Source organism: Artibeus jamaicensis, unplaced genomic scaffold, assembly GCF_021234435.1.
Source record: "Artibeus jamaicensis isolate MK-2021 breed Jamaican fruit bat unplaced genomic scaffold, CSHL_Jam_final contig_787, whole genome shotgun sequence".
NCBI lineage: Eukaryota > Metazoa > Chordata > Mammalia > Chiroptera > Phyllostomidae > Artibeus > Artibeus jamaicensis.
Window position 1 is genome coordinate 939,191 of NW_026521972.1, and position 16,783 is coordinate 955,973.

Here is a 16,783-nt window from a genome sequence, read left to right on the forward strand (position 1 = left end):
GTATTGTCCAGGCCTACTGATTACACTCACCTCCACTTTAATATCATTCTCTAATTCTGCATCAAGGAAATCCAAAGTTACTGGCTCCTGAGATTTGGGGTTCTACATAAAAAATAATAACAGTTAAACATATATAACATTGTAAATGATGCCATATATAGAATAATTCAATTAATATTAAAGTATAAAATGAATCTGTAAAAGTTACTTACCTAAGGCATAATAAACAGCTGACAATATAATTATATAAAGATGTATTCTTTCACAGATATGTATAGTTAAAATAATAATTCATATGCCAGGAATCTGAGCTTTAACTGTAGTAAATTTTAATTACTAATCACAAACTAAACACAGTCTCATTTTGAATGCTGAATTACATCTAGAAACACAAGTTCTAGGGCAAAATGACTATTGAAGATGCACTCACAGCTTTTTTTCTTTAACTAGGATGGAAAGGGACAAAATATAACCAGGTGGATGACATATTTAGTAATAAAAATGAACTATATACATATACTTTCTTACTTATATTTATAAATAAAAAATTTAAATGAAAGACAATATTTTAAAAACTATGTATGAATTTGCTAAGCCCAAGAAACTCATCGAAATGTATTCTTACTTCTTAAAATTCATAAAGATTAAAGTTTGCTTCATATATTTGATTCTCAGGAACTTTATATATATTTTTAATAAGTAAGATTAAGTACATTTTATAAGAAAATTTGTGGTTAAGTAATAAGAATTTTAATAAAGATTAGCTATTGTAACTTCAGTCTAACTAGAATAATAACCCCTGGGTTCACTAAATTCTGTTCTAACTTCTACTTCTTGCAGGAGCCCAATAATAAATAAAATTCACTGTGGAATGAAGACAGTTCTTTACTTATTTTTAAATGTAACAAATTAAAAGTTAGCCTGGCAAATTTACCTCACATGACATTTAAAAATTTGTCAATTACAAAATGAAGACTTATTTAACTGTCTGATAAACAAAACTATACTCATTATCAGACAGCAGTTGATAAGTGCAACATGCCATAGTAGAATTCTGTAGTTCACTAGAACAATAAAATAGCAATGTGTCAATAATTTTACAGTTGCAACATTTTAGGAACTGGATATTTAATATTTAATAAAATGAATACCACTTAACTACGATAATTAATTAGGTAGAATACAAACTATGTTGTATTAGTGTAAGGTCACTGGAATTTTACTAATTTCACCTTCACAGCCTCTTAAAAAATATATTGAGATCATCATTATTTAAATACTGTTTTAGGATGACAGACTACCCAAGAAAGTAACCGTAATTAAAGTGGATCGAAATGTACATGTGGCATGTATTAATTTATAATTTTAACAAAAATGCTTTCCTTTAAAGAGTAACTCCACCTAAACAATAAAAATGTATGATTCCCATGGATTTTGATGAACGAGGATTTTTAAAGGCAAATTTATATAAATATTCACTGGATTTGAATTTAGTACCTAGAATCAAAGGATTCTAGAATATTGAAAATAAGTAGTGTATCATTCAACACTGACCATTGTTGGGACAGCATCTTATTGATTTGACATGTAGTATACTTTATATAAAGAAAAGAAAAATCAACATTAAAAATAATTCTAATCTTTTCTTTAAAATAACAAAACGAGAACAAACGGATACTCTAAAGTTGACAATAGTATTAGAATTGCGTATTTAAAGTCCCATAAAATAAATCATCCTCACACAAACACCATCATACCAGCATTCAGATTTTAATAAATTCATTGCACAACAAAGTCAAAATAATCAAAACATAAATAAGAGTATTATCTTACATGCAATGGATAATGCATAGCATGACCAGACCCAAACAGCATGCATGGAGGAGGCATTATCAGGAAGAATTGGCAATATGAAGATCATGTCCCAATCCAACATATAAAGACACGGAGAAGAAAATGAAATCATAAAAGAAACATGTCAGGGTACTTTTTAAATGGCAATCTGGCTGACCATTTTTTTAAAAGACCCATCACAGGCATAGTGATTGAAAAGTTCAAAAGCAGAATCTTTTAATAAGAAAGCACCAAAAGAGGCTTGAGAACTGGCATCAAGTTCCTCCACTTCCAATACTTATGTCTTATATTTTAAATATTGAACATTTCTTATTTGTAAAATTTGATTATCAACTGACAGAATAACCACATAATTTGTGGAACTAAAATAAAAGGCAATGTTGTTAACAAATTTTAAATCGAAGTAATTAGTATTATTAAAAATACTACATACGTAGTTCTAAAAATATTCCCAAATTTCAGAAGTCTTGTGTGGCTGCTAGTTTGCCATTTGGGGTTTCCTTAAAGGAAAACAAAAATAAAACAAACCAATTTTCAGGTTGCTCATCTTTCAGTTATATCATAATATTTACATGCAATATATGAAAGGACTACAAAAATAAAAATTCACTAAGATGTACATGACTGCTAAGGTAAAAACACAGAATGAAACATGCAAGAAGAGTAACATAAAACAACTACATCAAGGAAAGACTTAAGTATAATTTTAACCTCCATAGGAATCATAAAGACATAAAGACTGATGTCAACAACATGAGATTCCAACAGTCATGGAATCTGAGAGCTGGAAGGAAACTGAAGCTACTAATCCAGGGGCTCTACTCTTCAGAACAGCCTGGATTAGTTTAAAAACTAACAGAAGGCTGGATTGTATCCCTGGCCAAATTAAACAAGAATTTTTGACAAATAGTGCCTGAAAATTGATGTATAGATATATTTTATTTCCTAGGCAGATATACTTTGTGGGGTAGAAAACAATTATTAGTTCAATCTTCCTGCTTTTCAAAGAAAAAACTGAAGTACTGTGGGGCTTAATTACTCAAGTTTACAGTGATGGCTGTAAGTAGAAGCAAACTAAACCTCAGCTCTACTAATTTCTGGCTTAAAGATTTCGTCCTAATATCATACTACCTTTCCATTACAGATGCCCCTCAACTTATGAGGAGGTTATGTTCCCAAAATCCCATCATAAATTGAGAATACTGTAAGCTGAAAATGCATTTACTACCCCTAACCTACTGAACACCATAGCTTCAGCTAACCTACTTTAATGTATTCAGAACACTTACCATTTCCAGCATCATGAGAGAGCATCATACCACATATTGCTAGCCCAGAAACAGATCAAAGTATGATTCCTACTGAATGCATATTGCTTTTGCACCACTGCTAGTTGAAAACTTCTAAGTCAAACCACCATAAGTAGGGGACCATCTCTATTATGCCACATACTTTCTTTTGTAAGAAATATAAGCTTTTTTATGAAACCTTAAATCACGTCAAACTATTTTTAAATTCTAAATTATTTTACTAAACTGTACTAAACCACAGGAAATATCCTCTTACATTAATTATTTTAGGGTGCTTAAAGAAATATGCATACACATAATAAAGTTTAAATTTTCTTGCCAAAGGAAAAAAATTTGTAATGAGTTTGCCAAGCAACAATTCATAATGTCTATTTTTAATTTTGGACTTCTTTAATTAGCTAAAGAGAAATTTCTCTAATTTCTAATGTAAAAATATGCATTTAGAAAATCAAACAATGTTGGCTTAAATTTTATGGCTCATAGAAACTCTCACATCAGAATTGTATTTTAATTCCATTTAGAAGTTAATTTTACAAACAAATTGTTAGGATTACACAAGTGTGACATTGATTTCGCAATATTTAATCAATTTACTTTTAGAAGCCATCTGATTATGATTATGCTGATTGTTAACATTATTATTACATAATTTGCTAGCAACTTTTAGTTATCCAGTGCATACCCTCTGCCATCATTAATAACATTTTTGCTTCAACTTATTGAGAAATGATGCTCATCTTTAGCTCATGCTCTGAAAGCTTGATGTCAGGAAAGGCGGCATCAATCATACACTTTTAGAATAAGAAGCTTAATTCCGACTCTGATTTAGCAAATCTGAAGGCACTGCTAACTACATTCAGTTACCTGAACATTGGGTCTCCTTTTTCTTAAATTAATTGTTGGCATACCTACACCAATAGGCTAAAGCAACAGAAAAATGGTAATTGATCCTACTACATTTCAACATAGGAGAGGGTTCTAGCCCATAATCAATTTTGATCAGATATTTCCTTTACCAGAAACAGGTAACATAGAGTTCATAAAGAGTCAATAAATAAAATACAAGCTTAAAAATATTTTTGGTAAATAAAAAATGTTAAGCTAGTAAGAATACTCAGAAGTTCTTTTTAGGGAAATAACTACTCATACTCTCCTTTTTTCCTAGGAAAAGAGTGAGGAAGTGGGAAGTGAGAAATATGGTTGGTCTCAGACAATTTTTATGCTGATTAAAATAAGGAAACAAGGAATTTATAGAATTGACATAATTCAAATATGTTAAAATATAAATATAGGATTATTTTAAAAAGTCAATTTTAAACCCTTACAAATTGAGCCTCAGTGACACCAATGTTGTATGTGTGGAACTAATGGAGAATTCATTCATAACACTAGAGATTTGTCTTATTTTTTGATTTAACCTGTACTGTATTTATTTTCCTTTTTGTCCATTTAGTCCCCATATATTCCCCCAAAATGAAAAATGACTCACGGACATGAGCAACAAAGGGGGAGTAGATTTACTTTAAGTATTGTAAAACATAATTCCTTTTATGATAATTGTTCCTTTTACGATAAATATTTAAGACTGATCAAAATGAGATATCTAATATATATACCTCTCTGATTATGCCAATGAAACAAAAATGGAAAAATAATTAAAATGAGTTTTGAAATACATCATAATGATTATTTTCCTTTTCTTTTGGTAATTGCTGATGAAAGAATTATAATGAATACTGGTAGTATACCAACTGTTACTGTATTGGTCCTTTCTATTTGTCAATTACTAAAACATCTGTCTTGCAAACTAAATCATCCTTTTATGATGTTCTTGTACCTCTCTGCACTGCATACACCATTACCCACAAAACAGAAATTGTGCTGTTCATCATAGCAGTTTCCTGTGTAACAGTGAACAACTGGGAAGCAGACAGATGCCCATGAACAGATTTGCTAAACCAACTGCACTGCCTTAGTACTCGGGGCCTGTACAGAGCAGCAGTTTTCAATTTTACCAGGCTCACTTATATCATTTTTACAACCAATGTTTTGCATAAACAATCTACTATCTATCAAAATAAATTTTCATCTATATACACCATATACAAAAACAGTAATATATCCTATATAAAAATGATGGAAAAAATAAAAGGAAGGTAATTTTGAAGAAAATACTATTATTTCTATATACATAAATGATTGGTGTGCTGATATTAATAGATACAACTAAGTAGTTAGTTGCTTATACCTGCACATAATGAGTAAGTTGGGATCTAAAAGAGGTAAGAAGAGCCATACTATATTGTTGACATTTTCCTTTGTAGGACAATTTGAAATAAGGACTACAGAGGTATTGATGGACATAGGCAGAAGTACCATGAATGCAACAGCTACAAGAACGGATCGATGAAAGTGTTGTCTATGATACCTTGATATCTTCAGTGGAGTTGCTACTTTTTTTAAGAGTTGCTAAATTTTTGAATTGGCTTATTACTCTTCATAAAGATCTGAGTAAAGTCAAGTATACTTTTCCCTTAAAAAACAGAAATCATAATATTTAACATGTTGATGAGAATTAACAAGTATGAATTTCAGAAAAAATACATTTTTCAACAATATTAATGAAATGGTTTCTAAAATATTTTTTTCTAAATGTTCCATTGCATACTTACTTTTAATAATTTTATATAAAATATAAAAATTAATATAACCCTGAGAAAACTACCTGGCATACCTGGGCTATAATAAGGACTTCCTATGGAATTCATATGTTCTTTGTAATTGTATGAATTTTTCTAAACTATGTACTAATATGAGCCACATATATATTAATATCATTCAAATAGTCATAAATATTTTCTACATAAACATTGGTTATTAGTAGAAGAATATAGAAAGGGGAAATCTTTTTCAAATTATTAGGTCTAATTGATAGATTTTTGTATATACTTTATATGTACATTATTCACATTACATTTTATTTGCTTGTCTATGACATATTTTAGTTTCCTTTGGAGAATGAACTAAGACCTGCAGTCATGAAAATTGGGATCCTTCACACCCTTTAGCACATCACATTGCCATTACTTTTAGTCACCTTAGTTATGATAACATAATTTAAAATAGACTGGATAAACAAAAACCAAAAGTAATATCACCATTTTTTAATTCTTAAAATGAAAAAGTGTTCAACTATGCAAAAATCATAGACTGCTTAGCCACACATAAACAACTCTATGGAGATGAATTTAATATGACGTGTTTTGAAAGAATTCCGATAGAGTAATAATCATGTGAAAAAATGCCTATGATGCATGTATAATAAAATACCTTTCAAAATGATGTAGGGTGATCAGCAGCTATATTTAACTGCAAATATTTAGGTCATGACAAACTGTATGGTAATAAGTTCCAAAGTGAAAAAAATTAGAATAGACATTCATTATAATCATTTATTATGTTTTTGCTTTAATATCAATGGTTCTTATATTGATTTGACAGTATTTAAATGACTCAACTTTATGTGTGTAATGTGTGTACGTGCTCATATATTTGCATATGTCCTAAAATATGACTAACATTAAATATCTATGACTAGGAAATCAAAGGTATTATGCAGAAGTCTACATATATTTCACTACAGCGCAGTTTAAGTAATCTTCAGTATTATCATCAAAGTTGACAATTTGAAAATGCTTATAAAGTACAATTATAAGATTATACCAATTGTAATTAGTAAATAAATTTTACCCTACTTGTGAAAATTAATAAAAAGTGAAAAAAGTTGAGATACTTAAGAAAATACTTTACATCTTAAAAATATAGACATAAAGATAAAATGGTTGATCTACAGAGTTTTATTACTTTCTGATAACTCACTGATTAATAAACACTTCCCATTTCTAAAGTCCATCCCATGGAGTTTTACTTATCAAATTGCATACATATTTTTCCAAGTTTGATCAAAAGTAAGGGGAAAACACTCTGGAAGATGAAAGGGAGATAATACAGGAAGAAAAGGGCAACAGAAATTGCAGCCTATGCACTGCAGAACATCGCTTCTATTTCTCAGTTCACACCAGGGTGGGGCAATTGCCTTGACTACACTATAGCCTTAAATGAAGTTTCAAGAGGGGTGTGTGGAACTCAGGCACCAGTGGTGATATTCTTATTCTTAAGATAGGAATATTGGTTTGCTAAATTTTGCATAGCTAAATTGGTAAGAGAAAATGAAAACTGCTTTCACACTTTCATATTTTATAAACTGTGGTCTTGTCATATATTAACATTATAGATATAATAATGCTGTCTCCTATTTAGTACAATATAGTGAACTTTCAAATTATAAGCCTATTAATAACATCAATCATTAATTTTATAGGACACTAATCACTGGAAACAAATTATATACATACCTTTGGCTGAAGATTTGGATGTAATAAGACATAACCATTAGGATCAATTGCAAAGTAATAGCCATTGGGGCACAGCTGGAAACAAACAACATCAACAGCAACAGAAACATTTAGATAGAGATTCTCATTTAAAAAAAATCTTAAATATACATTTTAAAGAATAAAAAAGGATAACACAGTGTCTTCGTTTTTTATCTTAAGGATCCTTTTAACATTTAGTTCCTTTGCTAACATAACTGCACAAATTTTGGGAGTTACTTAATGCTTTATGGAAAAATTAAATTAGTACAGAGTTTTAAAATAGAAAAGGTATTAAAAGGGTAAATTGCATCTTACTGTGAAACGTGGTGTTAGTCTTTTAATATCTTCCAAAGACACATCAACCCCCATTACACCAAGAATCAGCTGGTTCTGTAAGAGAGCAAAAAGGTAGCGTTTTGTACCCAATATTTACATATTTCTACACAATCATTACATTATCTATCTCCTTTCCTTGACATTGGTTGTATGCCATACTAGCTCACATTTTATATACATATATATAACATATATACTTATATATATAATGCCATATATATAAAATGCTATATATGTATCAATTTAAAAGACTAACAGTAATTCTCAACTTTCACTTTTATTATTTACCTTAAAAATAAAATTTTGATGATTGAGCTTAAAAGTTAAAAAATATATTAAATTTTTAATACTTCTTGTACTCATCACCCCTAATACTTAACTTTATTGCTACTGTATAGTCAGCAGCTAGAGCTCTGTGAGTGTGTCTATGTGTGTAGCTGTAGACTGACTTTGTGGTGGACTGCATCATTCAGAAACACAAAAATGTCTAGCTTAAAGATGCTGGGCAATATGGAATAAGAAAACAGTAGATATTTGCTGTTGCTAGTGTCTGTGTATTGGTAACTAGCCTGAAAAGCCTGTGAATTTATTGATAATAAAGTAGCAGAAATCCTCAAAAACAGTTTCTGCTTGCTGCTAATTTCCTTTAAATACCAAAGAATGGGTAACATAGATTTAGCTGCAAGTCAAGGAAGCTGGTTGGCAAACTGCTATCACAGTATTCTACAGGATATAAAAGTGGAAACAGTGTTAAGATATAAAATCAGAATTTTTTAAAAAAGATTTTATTTATTTTTAGAGAGAGGGGAATGGAGGAAGAAAGCGAGGGAGAGAAACATCAATGTGTGGTTGCCTTTCAGGCATCCCCCACTGGGGACCTGGTGCACAACCCAGGCATGTGCCCTGACTGGGAATTGAACTGGAGACCTTTTGGTTTGCGGACCAGCACTCAATCCACTGAGCTACAACAGCCAGGGCAGGAATTTTTCTTTTAAATAGAATTATATAAATTGTAAAATAAATGAAAATGTTACAAAGAAAATTATGAAATCCAGTCTATAGTTATTATAAGGACTCTTTAAACTTTGTGTAGGTACACAAAGAATGAAAAAGTTATGTTAACAACTATGCTGTTTCTTGTGAACCAATCCTAGTTTGAGCAAAGTCCCAAATTAAAGTAATCCAATACAGTCATATGAGGAGATAGAGAAGCCCTCCTCAGTGGATTATATTATTATGACTTGCAGATATTTAACAATGGTAATGGGCCTCCAAAGAAGAAGAAGCAATGCTTTCTATGGCTATATTATTAAAATAAGGAGCTCAACTGAAATTTATAATAATGAAACAAATAATGCTTATATGTAATAGGTTTCATTATATCATAAACTGGAAATAAATGTCCCTCAAATCAAGAATGTCAACCAAACTGCAAAATGAAAATTCAGTATTCCCCAGCATTCCTCAATCCTTTTTGATGCAAACTAAGGAATAAGAATGCAACCCTACTTTTAAGCCAAAAGTATTAAAAAAAAGTGAGAAATGAAAATTAACAAGTAAAAGATATATATATTTTTCAGAACTTTCAGAATTTTAGGTGGGTAGCATTTTATTGCATTGGCAATATTACCAGTGTTATAGAAATAAATATTTTTTCATGAAACTCAAGTATTTTTCCTGAATCTTAAAGATAGAAAAAATAAAAAGAACTATTTATTTGAATCAGATTCTTAAGTTACATGATGATTAAAATAACAATTGTTTGAATGGGAGCTGGAGGAGGAATGCTTCATTCAATACACCTCTATGTACATGTGGTACACACATCACCATGATTTTCTTTGGACTTCCTCTCTGAAATACATGGATATCATAGATGCATTTTAAAATGTGCACACAATGGTATAGCCCTTTTATCACATAATAACTCCCAGTCTCTGAACTTGTGTTCTCATCAGGTCACAGTTACATAGAGTTAAGTTGAATCTTGTTTCTGGGGAAGCAGAGAACTTGACCTGTACTTCCTTTTCCCCAGGTGGTTATCACATAAGCAGCTGCTGCCTTTTACTTACGACCCACAGACAGTTATACTGTATGAACTTCCTTATAGAAATATCTTATCCACACTGAGCTTCAAAGTCATAGTTCATCATTTATTATTATTAATGTTATCAATTAACTTTTAACCTTTAAGTTTGTCTTATTTTCAACTTGGCCGGTTATATTGAAGACCGGAAGAGTTCCAGTAATGACAAGTCCCAGTTCCTAAAATAGATTCAGAGAAAAAAGGCAAATTAAGATTACGATTAAATGTCTGTTACACTGCATTAGTCTTTGATATCTGACACTGCATTTTTATACTATATAAAGAGCAGCAAAAAACTAGTAGTAAAAATAATAAAGATCTATTCAGCGGCTACGAAACATCTAAAATACTACTCTACAAGAGCATTGCAAATAACTTAAGATTTAAAAAAATCAACTGAAACTAAACATTTCAGTAAGCCTGCCCCTCCACTTTTTTCTTTATGGTAAAATCTTTACAAATGTGTAGCATTTGTGAATGGAAGAAATATGTATTGCCACTGCATTTCTGGGGTCTTTTTGGTAACACTGTGGGGACTGCCTGATGAAGTGGGAGTGCCGGGTGGAGGGGGGCAAAGGAGGATAAACTGGGAAAACTGTAGTAGTATAATCAATAAAATAAAACTAAAAAAAAAAAAAGCAATATTGCTTCTAAATACCCTCCAAAATAAAGAGTAACTTCTGACAAAGCAAAATGATGCAGAGAAAAGAAAAACTCCAGGCACCAATTATGGAAGACTAGTCATAAAAGCAGTTATGATAACAATAACAAATCAGTCTGTAGATAATGTTATAATGAACCTATGGATCAGTCCAAATGAGCTGATTTTCAAGTCAGAGGTTGCCTTTTCTTTACTACTCTCATCTGCAACAAACATATATTTGTGGTTGGCCAAAAAGTCCATTTGGTTTGTTCTGTTAGTTGGCTCCAGTACCACTTGGTTGTCTTTAACTTCATTTGAAACATCATTAGGTTGTATCATGACAGCTGTCATATCAGTGTGCATTTTAAAATTTTGATTTAAGAAAATCAAAATTGGTGAATTTTTGTGTAGTCATTTTAATATTGAAAATGGAAGAAAATAAACATTTTGGCATATAATGTTTTATTATTTCATGAAAGGTAAAAATGTAACTGAAATGCAAAAAGAGATTTGTGCAGTGTATGGAGAAGGTGCTGTGACTGATCAAACATGTCAAACGTGGTTTGTGAAGATTTCTCACTGGACGATGGTCCCCAGTTGGGTAGACCAGTTGAAGCTGTAGTGATCAAATCAAGGCATTAACTGAAATCAATGTAATACTACATGGGAGATAGCCGACATACTCAAAATATCTAAATCAATAAAGTTATTGGTAAAAATGAAAACCGTATCTTTTATTTTACAGAAAAAACTAAACAGAATTTTGACCAACCCAATATATATCACCACTATGTCATGTCAAACACCATTTTTAACAAAGTCACTATGTAAATAATCTTTAAATTGCTGATGGTGTTAGTGGAAAATATAAGAGAATCTTCTTGTGCATAATAATGCTACATCCAAATCTCATGACCCCTGTTCTCATTCCAGTAACAGCATGGGCTTATGGAGAAAATCTCTTAGGCTGTGGTTTCAGACCCCACATGTGGGAAGGGACAAAACAATGGAAACTGAATCGGGTAAGGAAGGATGATCATAGAGAGGCTTTTAGCAGAACAAGACAGCAAATTTGGGGAGAAGAATGAAATTAAGAAAACTGCATGTACTTGAGTGCACAAAGATACACACATTAGCTCTCTAGACCTAAACAAGAATATTTGACAATGAAAACATCCATAATTAAATATGCAAGTTAATATTCACAATGAATATATTGCACCTGAATAAAATCAAGGTTACAGATCATTCATAAAACTAGTACCCAAAAGATAATTCATTACAGATTCCTTTTGGCAAACTTTCTATTTGATTTATAATATATATATATATTATATATATATATATATATATGCATAGTTTTATACGTCCTAGTGTAGTGTAATATATATATATGGATATAACATTTTTCTTTGGATTACTTTGCACTTGTATAGACTATCCTAGCCAGCTTATAAATATTATAATGTGTTCTAAAATGAGGCAGTAGACTAATATATTAGATAAATTCATGGATCTACTTATTAGTGTCCAACTTTCACTTTCTTCCTTATTTATAAAGCAGACAAAAAAAACTGCACTCTATTCCTTGGCACTGTACAAATCTCTAAAGAACAAAAAAGAAAAATTAAACAAGACTTCTGTTCTTCTGGAATATATCTGGTATTTATTTTCTAGAGTCCAGCTCTTTCTCCCTTGTTTTTATTAAAAAAACTTACTTTATCTCCCAATATTGTCCCAGTCTCATTTTTGTCCTTTATCTCCCATCATCTCCAAAAGTTAACTGAGATGTCATTCCCTCAATGCACCCAGCACTTCTGTAACTTGCACACCTCACCCCACATGTGGTTCACTGCTCACCACCTATTACAGAAACCTTACCTGGGGTCATAAATCAGCTAATATGTCACCATTTTTAAATCTTACCCTACTCATCCCCAAATATAGGGCTTCTTTCTTCTGAATTTCCTGAGCTCTTTTCACTTGCTCATTATTTTTATTACATTTTGATTGGAATATTTTAAGTTTTTCCTTCTTAACATAATTGTTATTTTGACCAGCATACAATTTGAATCTGCTATGTGCAGAGATTATAAACAAATGCTTAGACATACAAGATGGGTCACTTTTCATTTTCAAGTCAGTAAAAAGAATACCCTGTGCCTTCTTTTTTAACATTTAGTTTCAGCTTATAGAACAACATGTTTAGAAACAAAATGTCTTCCTACTGACATTTGTGCTATCAGTAAGAACCTTACCAACAATGCACACATGTTGGTTAATGAACTTCTGGTCACAGGAAATACAGCCGGGCATAATGACTGGCTCCTCCTATCATACTTTGTACTATGATGATTTGGGAAAGCGAAAAATTTGACCATAGCTTTAGATGACCATGTGACCTTAAATAAATAAGTGATGTCAAGAGGGAGCACTGGGAAGCAATTTTAACTAGGGCCTGAGGTAAGTAAGCTTTGCTTTATCTGTCTTAGCATGCAAGGCTGCTGCTAATAGTGCCTATTTTTCTTCTAACTTCCTGTATATGTTTATTTTACAAGAACCAAGTGATAAGTAATTTTAAGTGGGTTGCATTTTGCCCTTTGGGTTTATCATTGCATTCAAAAAAGCAGAATCAGCATATAACTGAATTTTAAATAGAAAAATGGGTTATTGAATTAACATGTACTTTTGAGAGCTTAGTATTTTAATTCTCTCTAATATATTACATTAGCAAAATCATTAATAAATCTTATTAACATTCAGCATGTGAATACATCTTAAGTCTGGTAATTACTATCTATAACTTTCACATAAGGAAAGTAAAATTCACATTAAAAGAAGATTTCTCAACTTTAGCCCTATTAACATTTTGAACTGGACGATTCTTCGCTGCGTGTGTGCGGTGGGAGTGGGAAGCTCTTCTGTGCCTCCTGGGATGTTCAGCAGCATCCCGGGCTCAATCCATTGGACGCTAGCAGCAGCCCCTCTCCACCTCAGTCACTGTGCTAGAAATATCTTTAGATATTTCCAAGTGACCTGTGGAGGGCAAAATCACCCACATTTCAGAACCACCTCTGTAAAATAAAATGGAGTACCTGCTTGAAATTTTAACTGTGCAATAGACAACATGCTTTGTTATTTCACACCAGATTTGATCACTTCAATGGCCTATTTCATAAATACCTGCGATTGACCTAAGCAAGAGATTTTATATGAAGAGGTGATTAGGCTTGTTACAAAGTTGGGATAAGGTACATATTTTTTAAAAGGTTATTTATTAATTTAAGATTTCATTTGTTTTTAGAGAGAGGATAATGGGGGGAGAGAGAGGGAGGCAAACATCAATGTGTGGCTGCCTCTCATGCACCACCTACTGGGACCTGGCCCGAAATCTAGGCATGTGTCTCCACCAGGGAACAAACCAGTGACCCTTTGCTTTGCAGAATGACACCCAACCAACGGAGCTACACAGGTCAGGACAAGATAAGCTAGAATTTTTGCCTAAGAGAATGTACTTCTGAGTTGTGTTGGATCTGGCTTGATTAGTGGAGCATATACATGCTTCTGCTAGATGAAGCCTACTTTCAACATACTTCAAAATTCTTCTTCAAAACCTGCTGTAACAGGTACTAATTCCCATGACCTTCAGAATTTTTAAAAATATTTTATTTATTTATTTTTAGAGAGAGGGAAAAGGAAGGAGAAAGAAAGGGAGAGAAACATCAATGTGTGGTTGCCTCTCACGTGCCCCCTACTGTGGGCCAGGCCTGTAACCCAGGCTTATGGCCTGACTGAGAATTGAACCGGCAACCCTTTGGTTTGCAGGCCCACACTTGATCCACTGAGCTACACCAGCCAGGGCAGAATTTTTTTTTACCCAGATATTCAAAAAGTTATTGATGTTCCCATAAATTCAAGATCCTAGGTTAGAAATTTTACATTCTCAATGGGTCAACTAGAAAAGAAAGTAACACTTTATATTTGTAGTTCTCTCCTACATGAAAGTACAGCTTTATATGTAAATTCTAGTAAAAATGTTGGATAGAAGTTTTTTAGAAAGATTTGATGAAAAGGAAAAGAGAAATGTCACCTACAATGAAGTCAGCTGTGTGCTCTTACAACAACAGTGTTTAGTTGAACAACCACCTCTTACCAGGGCATCCAGGTACACATTGGTCCACTGGACTTGCTTAGCTTTGTCTCCTGCTAAAACCATGGGTCTTCCCAGAACATCCAAATATTCCTATGTGTTAAAAAAGAAAGTTAAGGGGTTGAAAACTAGAAAGGCTGTGTCCAAGAAATCATCTCCACAGAAGAAAAATTGTCTAGAGTTAAAACTGAATATGGAATTAAAATTATTAAGACAGAAAGTATGTAATCATTTAATTCTTACTTTAGGTACTCCTTTAATGGTAAGTCTACATGCTTTGAATCAACATTATTTGAATTATATTATTTTTACAATATATCTACCCCAATTTCTCCTAGTCACAATCAAAACATTCCCGTTCTGTGATAAAGCCAATGATAAGTGAAATACGTTCCTTGTGAATTGTTTTATGTTAATCTAAACTATTTTAAGGCTCTGTGATTTACTGGATGGAATTGTACAAATTTGAAATAATAAAGCAGCCATGTATTTGCTTTCATATCACAGACTGTTTGGCTGAAATTCAAAACTACATTTAAACATATCAAAAAATAAATGTGATGCTGTGCCAACTCTAGACATCAGACTCAAATGCAGCTGCTGTTTCATTTCAACATTTGATGTGTTCAGTATTCGTTGCCACAAATTCCATGTTATTTATGCTAAATTTTGACTAGGTCTATTTTAAAGATCCTCAGTTATGTTCAAGATTGAGCAATGACTTAAATAGTAATTTAAGAACTTTTAAAAATAATGTATATTAATTAACTTACTTGTTATTTAGCAGGCATGTTTCCAAATAAATGGCTATAAAAAAACCATCTCTTTGTTGTAAGTTTATTTTAAACAAGTAAATATATTTACAGGGATAAATATTTACAGGGGTTTGAGGATGTACCTAAATTCCGATTAGGACCTTATTTGTTTAATTTTCTCTGTGGTACCTACAACTTGAAAAACTCATTTATATTATTTGCAATAAAATAAAGTTCAAATTATGTGAGGTAAGATTATTAGTAATTTTGATTTTATTTATTTTATATGATGTTTATCTGAGAACAATATATTTATTTATAAGGATGTTTGAAAATGCTTGGAACTTTTTTGAAATAAGAACCAATACATTGCCATATTACTCACCACTTTGTTACAAATGCAATATTACATAAAATGTAATAAGATATTTTCATTTTTACCTATTTTCTGCATGTTGTACATATATAAAGCAGAAAATATCTTATAACTAAAAAAATACAATCAAGTTTTTAAAAACCTTACCTGAGTATTGATTCTTATTGCTCCAATGGAAGGAATTTCATAATAATAACCTGAAATATATATATACATATTTATGAAAATATAATAAGAGGTCACACAATTATTTATTGCTTTGTAAAAAAGCATTTTTCACCTTAATTGTGCAGACACTAAAATATTAATGCCACTGATAAATTAAAAAATGTTTGATTAAAACATTTAAAAATATATTCATAACATTATATTCATAACAAATGTGCAGATTATTAGAAATTTTGCTATATTATATTACATTGTATAAAATAAATGTTATTTTTGTATAAAGTAGTAGAAAATGTGGTATCATTAAAAATGTTTTTCATTAATTATTAAAGATGCATGATCATGAGTATCTGATAATTATATTTACATAAAATATTTGCCTAAATATAACTTTCAGAATAAATTTAGGTTATTTTTGTTGCTATGTGATCACTGTTTATTTTTCAAAATGCAACTTGTATTTTTCTGAGTACAAAGAAATATAGACTTACTAGCAAAATATTAATATCTAGAGATGCATAAGAATACATTTTTAAAACCAATAATTTAACCAGATAAAAAATGTACATGTCACACTTTCATATGTCTAAGTTTTATGTAATTCAGATGTTCTTTCATTCTTAGATTTTAGGTAAGGTTATATTTGATAACACTCATTAAGCATTATTC

General features: G+C 31.2%; 1 protein-coding gene across 5 annotated transcripts in view; it reads right to left on the reverse strand.

Annotated features, from left to right (window-relative positions):
* CACNA2D1 (calcium voltage-gated channel auxiliary subunit alpha2delta 1) overlaps positions 1–16,783 on the reverse strand; it is a 461,217-nt gene that overhangs the window by 55,272 nt on the left and 389,162 nt on the right. For 2 of the 5 annotated variants that reach the window (XM_037139540.2, XM_053672794.1), the window contains exons 14-20: positions 16,094–16,143; positions 14,819–14,908; positions 10,124–10,201; positions 7,916–7,990; positions 7,580–7,654; positions 4,029–4,085; positions 31–102 (exon numbers count right to left, since the gene is read on the reverse strand). In XM_037139540.2, the coding sequence (XP_036995435.2) occupies positions 31–102; positions 4,029–4,085; positions 7,580–7,654; positions 7,916–7,990; positions 10,124–10,201; positions 14,819–14,908; positions 16,094–16,143 (497 nt within the window). Of the gene's footprint in view, positions 1–30; positions 103–2,286; positions 2,355–4,028; positions 4,086–7,579; positions 7,655–7,915; positions 7,991–10,123; positions 10,202–14,818; positions 14,909–16,093; positions 16,144–16,783 lie in introns of those variants that run through there. The other 3 variants (XM_037139542.2, XM_037139541.2, XM_053672795.1) reach the window with 3 other exon arrangements.